Source organism: Dipodomys spectabilis, unplaced genomic scaffold, assembly GCF_019054845.1.
Source record: "Dipodomys spectabilis isolate Male_0828 unplaced genomic scaffold, ASM1905484v1 ptg000085l, whole genome shotgun sequence".
In the NCBI taxonomy this organism is placed as follows: Eukaryota; Metazoa; Chordata; class Mammalia; order Rodentia; family Heteromyidae; genus Dipodomys; species Dipodomys spectabilis.
The window spans coordinates 5,190,946-5,197,160 of NW_024870762.1; the positions used below are offsets into that span (position 1 = coordinate 5,190,946).

General features: G+C 54.3%; 1 protein-coding gene across 1 annotated transcript; it reads left to right on the forward strand.

Annotated features, from left to right (window-relative positions):
- The first annotated feature begins 2,735 nt into the window (after window positions 1-2,735).
- Window positions 2,736-5,062, forward strand: Zbtb12 (zinc finger and BTB domain containing 12). Its single transcript, XM_042684348.1, has 2 exons — window positions 2,736-2,935; window positions 3,412-5,062. Exon 2 carries the CDS (start codon window positions 3,432-3,434, stop codon window positions 4,809-4,811), a length of 1,380 nt encoding a protein of 459 aa, XP_042540282.1. The 5' UTR covers window positions 2,736-2,935; window positions 3,412-3,431; the 3' UTR covers window positions 4,812-5,062.
- Window positions 5,063-6,215: the final 1,153 nt, after the last annotated feature.

Below are 6,215 nucleotides of genomic sequence, written 5' to 3' on the forward strand. Positions count from 1 at the left end.
TCTGGGCTGGGCGCTGTCCCTCAGCTCTTCAGCTCAAGGCTAGTGCTCTACCACTTGAGCCACAGTGCCACTTCTGGCTTTTTTTCTTTTTGCTTATGTGGTGCTGAGGAATTGAACCCAGGGCCTCAGGCATGCAAGGCAAGCCCTCTACCACTGAGCCACCTTCTCTGGCTGGAATCTTTCTTTCCTTTCTTCCTTTCATTTTCTTTTTGTGCCAGTACTGTGTCTTGAGTTCAGGGCCTGAGTGTTGTCCCTTAAGTTTTTTTCACTCAAGGCTGGTGCTCTACCACTTTAGCCATAGCTCTACTTCTTGGATTTTATTTCTAAAGCCCACTAAGAATCTTGAATTTGCCTGATCTTGACACTATGCTAAGGCATTTGGTTCTGAAGACTCAGGACAAGAAGGCCCCCCTTGTCTTACATTGACAGAAGTTGAGGAACAAGGTGCACAGGGCTATATGATTCTAGACCTCCTAGGGGGGGATATGTGGGAAAGCAGCCTCACCTCATCTCCCTAACAGACTGGACAGGAAACAGCAGCTCTGTGTACTTCATCTTGCCCCTGTGAGTCAGTAACTGAGTAGGCCAGACACTGGAAGAGTTCATCAACTCCCAGTTTCACTTGCCACTAAGAACGATCTATCTTAAGCAACAGGCTAACACTGGGCCTCTGATCCATCCTAAACAGAAGTAGCAAGAAGACAGAAGATAAAATTACAAAATTTCAACTGGGAGAGAGCGAAGGAAGAAACATACCCACTACCTGACTTATGAAACAGTAACCCCTCTGTATATCATCTTTCTAATAACAATTTAAACTATTTAATTTAAAAAACTTTACAAAATATTATTCTTTATCTGACAGCTTTTTCCTATTTCTGCTCTCATTAGAATGGTAAACTTTAAAATAAAAAAGAAAGTTGGAGATGAAAAACAGGAAAACAGAATTTTTAATTTCTGTTGAAAATGTCATAGTGTCTCCCAGGCAGAAAAAAGGGAAAGGAGTTATTGTTGTGTGCCAGGCTCACTTAACTCTTATGCAAGCAGTAGGAGGAATCAGGATCTTCAATTAAAAAATAAAGATGTGATTTAGAGGATTAAGTAAATTGCCCAAAGGCCCTCCTGTAGTGAGCAGTTGGAATATGGCTTTGAATCAGGTATATCAGACACAGGAGCCTCCGTTCTTCCTTGAATCCACATGGTCTAACAACAAAGGCGATTTCTACAAAGGAAGTATTTTAGAATAGAGAGAACTGGATGGCAACATAAAAGATCATTTATGAGTCTGAGCCAAGTCACTACCTAAACGCTAGCCACACCCTCTCACCAAACAGCATCCCTTGAGTTTGGGTATTCAGTTGAAGTCAGAAATAAACTTTTTATGGGTGGATGCTGGCTGAGCTGAAGAATGACTTCAACAGCCAGTCATTTATTACATGACTTTTATTTGCAAAACATAACCCACAGCCTAATTCCTGTAATCAAAAACTTACAGTCTCATGGGGGAACACAGATATCGAACACACTACGTAACAAAAGCAGCTCAGAATTAAGATGTAAGAAAAATGTGCTGGTCTTCCTGGAGGATGCAAAAAAAAAAAAAAAAAAAAGCAACTTGGCAGAAAACATTGACATCTCCACTGACTTGGATCTTGGAAGGGTGGGAGTGTGTGGGTATTATGGGTACAAGGTGGGGGGGGGGTGCTTGAGGCTCATCCTTCAAGGCTCTAAGTGCTGCTGGCGAAGCTGTGGAGATCGCATCTTAATTTGAGACTGACAAAGAAGGTGAGGGGAAGAGTTGAGGGGAAGTTTTGTTTACTTGCTGGCTGCTCAGAGCCGGTGGTGCTGCAGGGAGGGAGGCTGGGGAAAATAGAATTACACCACTAATTTACATTATTATAAGAATTAGCCCTACAGTTAATTACACAGTGAGGGGAGAAGTAGGCAAGGTCATCAACTGCACAAGTGGAGACATTTGACTTGGCAATTATGGAAATGAAAGGGAGGGCGAGGTGTGATTTTTAAGTGACAGAGGGGAAAGGTGGGGTCGTTGGATTCCTCGGGGAAAGGCAACCATCTTTCAGGCCAGGAGGGCTGGGCAGGAGACTTGGAAAAAAAAGTCTTGGAAGTGCGGCCGGAGGAACTGGACACAGGGAGCTCTCGTGGGCGACGTCGTCGGATAGCCGGGAGTTACCGTGAGGCCTGGGGGGAGGCCCGCCCCGCACCCGGGGCCGCCCGCTGCGCAGCTGGTCCGGGGCAGCACCACCTTTTGCAGCAGGTGGCAGCGCCTGCGGCTCGCAGCTCCCGCGGGCGCGCGCCGGGGGCCACGGGGAGGGCGGGGCGCGCGCGGGGGCGCGGAGCAAGCCCAGTGGACCGCCGGGAGCAGAAGGGGGGCGCGAGGGGGGCGCGGGGCGGGCCCGAGCCAGCGAGCCTCAGCGCGGCACTTGGCACGCACGCGCAGACGGGCCGCGGGCCCCAGAGGCACCGAGGAGGGGGGTGGGTGGGGGGGGGGGAGAGCGAGAAGGGAGGGGGACGGTGGGGAACGTATTTCCGCTCTGGCGGACAAATAATCCTGGCCAAAGGGGAGGCACGGCTGTCCAGCCCTTTAACCGTGTGTGTGTGGGGGAGGGGGGGTGTGCGAGGGAAGAAAGGGGGGAGTCTGGAAGGGGGGGGGATCCTGCTCCTTTAATTCCCTCCCCTCTTCCTCCTCTCCGAGTCCTCGCCGAGGCCGCCGAGCGCGGGGCCTGGAACACGCCGCGCGAGCCGCCCCCGCCCCTCCCCCCTGACGCCCACGCGGAGCCGGCCCCGCGCGCGCCCCGCGCACCCCCGCGCCTGCGCGCTGCCCAGGCCCTGCCCGAGTGTGGGGGGCGCCGCCGGCCCCGGGGGGGTGGGGGAGCTATAGGGGGGGAAAACCCAGCGCGCGGAGCCGGGCCAGGTGAGAGGCGCGTGCGCTCAGGGTTGGGGAGCTGGGGGGGGGCGTGCCGCGGAGCCCCGCGTGGGAGGGGGCGTGCACGCGGTGTGCGGACGACGAGGGGGAAGACGTGAAAAGGGAGGTCAGTGGGATGAGGCCCGGGGTGCAGGAGGCGGGGTGAGCAGCGCCGGCTCTCCAGGGCCACCCCGGAGTCCAGAGACCAGGGTGTCTCCGTTTCTCCATCTTTTCGCGGGCGCGCGGGTTCGCCCCAGCGTTGCAGGCCGCCGGACTCGGGGGGGTGTGGACGCCGCTGCCCCGCCCCCGGGAACCACGCCTCCCTCCGAACAGGGACCGCGCCTCCCCAGGCTTGGGGAAACTGAGGAAGAGGCGCGGAGACTGGGAAAGCTGATGCCGCGGGGCGGGGGAGGGGGGACGCACCAGAGCCTTGGCATTGGCGAGCCGGAGACCTTTGTCTCTGACCATTTTCCTTCCCACCCCAGGGTTGCCCATTCCCGCCACAATGGCCTCTGGGGTGGAAGTCCTGCGCTTCCAGCTGCCTGGCCACGAGGCCGCTACGCTGCGGAACATGAACCAGCTCCGGGCTGAGGAGCGGTTCTGCGACGTGACCATTGTGGCCGACAGCCTCAAGTTCCGTGGCCACAAGGTCATCTTGGCCGCCTGCTCGCCGTTTCTTCGGGACCAGTTCTTGCTGAACCCCAGCTCCGAGTTGCAGGTCTCCCTGATGCACAGCGCACGCATCGTGGCCGACCTGCTCCTCTCCTGCTACACGGGCGCCCTGGAATTTGCTGTCAGGGACATCGTCAACTATCTAACAGCTGCCTCCTACCTGCAAATGGAGCACGTGGTGGAGAAATGCCGGAATGCCCTCAGCCAGTTCATTGAACCCAAAATAGGCCTCAAGGAGGATGGGGTCAGCGAGGCTAGCCTCGTGAGCAGTGTCAGTGCCACCAAATCTCTCCTCCCTCCAGCCAGGACCCCAAAGCCAGCTCCCAAGCCCCCGCCCCCACCTCCTCTACCCCCTCCTCTCCTCCGGCCTGTGAAGCTGGAGTTTCCACTGGATGAGGATCTAGAACTGAAGGCCGAGGAGGAGGAGGAGGATGAGGATGAGGATGTGTCGGACATCTGCATCGTGAAGGTGGAGTCTGCCCTTGAGGTGGCTCACCGGCTCAAACCCTCCGGAAGCCTAGGAGCAGGTCTGGGTATTGGGGGCTCTGTGAGCGGCCACCTTGGGGAGCTGGCCCAGAGCAGTGTGGCCCCCAGCGCTGTAGCTCCACCTCAGGGAGTGGTAAAGGCCTGCTACAGCCTGTCCGAGGATGCCGAAGGGGAGGGCCTGCTGTTGATTCCTGGAGGCCGGGCCAGTGTGGGGGCCACTTCGGGCCTGGTGGAAGCAGCAGCGGTGGCCATGGCTGCTCGGGGGGCGGGGGGCAGCCTGGGGGCAGGGGGTAGCCGGGGACCCTTGCCAGGGGGCTTTTCAAGTGGAAACCCTTTAAAGAACATCAAGTGCACCAAGTGCCCGGAAGTGTTCCAGGGTGTGGAGAAGTTGGTCTTCCACATGCGTGCACAACATTTCATCTTCATGTGCCCACGCTGCGGCAAGCAGTTCAACCACAGCAGCAACCTCAACCGCCACATGAACGTGCACCGTGGCGTCAAGTCGCACTCGTGTGGCATCTGTGGCAAGTGCTTCACACAGAAGTCCACGCTGCACGACCACCTCAATCTACACTCAGGAGCGCGGCCCTACCGCTGCTCCTACTGCGACGTGCGCTTCGCCCACAAGCCTGCCATTAGGCGGCACCTCAAGGAGCAGCACGGCAAGACCACAGCCGAGAATGTGCTGGACGCCAGTGTGGCGGAGATCAATGTCCTCATCCGCTAGCAGGGCCAGGAGGCTGGGGTCCTTGGGCTGGGTAGGAAGAGGGCTCCTGAGCTTGGCAGAATTGGGGGGAATCTGGGTATCCTGGGAAGACATATACATCCTAAGGGAGAAGGGAGGAAGATTCTTTGGTGAGAAGACCCTGCCTCTTGGAGAAGAAAAGGATGGGACCAGAGGTGGGGTTCTTCGACAAGTCCAAGAGAATATTGGGTCTCCGAGAAAGATTTCTTGTAGAGGTGCATGGATATGTGGAGGGTGGGGAAAGGGTCTTACAGAATGAGAAAAAGCAAAGGCTGGAAAATGTTTTGGGTTTTTTTCTTTCTGGCTAAGGCTGCCTAGGGGGAGATTGTGACATTTCTTGAGGTGGGGCCGGGTGGGTGGGAGTTGGGCGGGGACTTGACAGGAGGCAGCTTACTTGCTCCCCTGTTTAGAATAGATCCTTGGGAGAGGGCATGATAAGGGGGAAATGATTATTGAATCCCAGAAAAGGAAGGGGAGACAAGTTCTTGCATGCTGGGGAAGTTGGGACTGTAGGTAAAAGGCTCACCAAAATCAAGGGAGAACAAAATAAGGTGCCAGGTAAGAGAACAGTTGGGTGAGCATTCTGGGTAGATAACTGGGAAGTGGGGGTACAATAGCAAGAACAATGAATAGTGATGGGGTGGGGGCAGGGCACTTAAGAGAAAAGAGACACAAGGAGGGGCTGTTGGGGGGAGGGAGAGTAGTAGAGACAATACAGTATTTTTTAAGAAAACACGTATTTTTTAGGATTTTTTCTGAAGTTTGGGGTTTTAGTTTTTTCTGCTTTGTTTTTCACAAAATAAAAAAAAAAGGTTTTTTTCTTTATATTCTGGCAACTGCTTGTATATGACTATCCCACCCGAGAGCCTCTCTCTCTAATGCTCAACACCCAGAGGTCACAAATTCATGAAGTCCAGTGTCCAAAGGAGCCCAACCTCAAAGAAAATAGGGAATTTAAGTAAACTTCTCAGGCTAGGAATATTAAGTTCTCCACCCTCAACACCTAGCCCTAAACCTCATGGCACACAGGTTTAACTGTTCCTCTACTTGTAGGTCAAGGCTTACGATGGGCTACAGGTCTGCTGAAATTGCAGGCAGGCATGTATCTGATCTGTGTGTTCCCCCCGCCCCCATAATTTTATATTTTTAGGAATGCTAACCCTTGCTAAAGTTGCCTTAGGGTACAAGGAAGACTACAATTCCCAGAAAGCTCTCAAAAGTTCAGAACCAGAGAACTACAGTTCCCAGAAGGTCTTGAATTGGCCTCAGGTATCCTAAAATCTAACCACCTGCCAGTGTCAGGCACATAGTATGTGTGATACCATACAGGGACTTCCAAACTTCACAAAGATGTGACAACTAAAGGAGACCTTACTCTTCACTAGG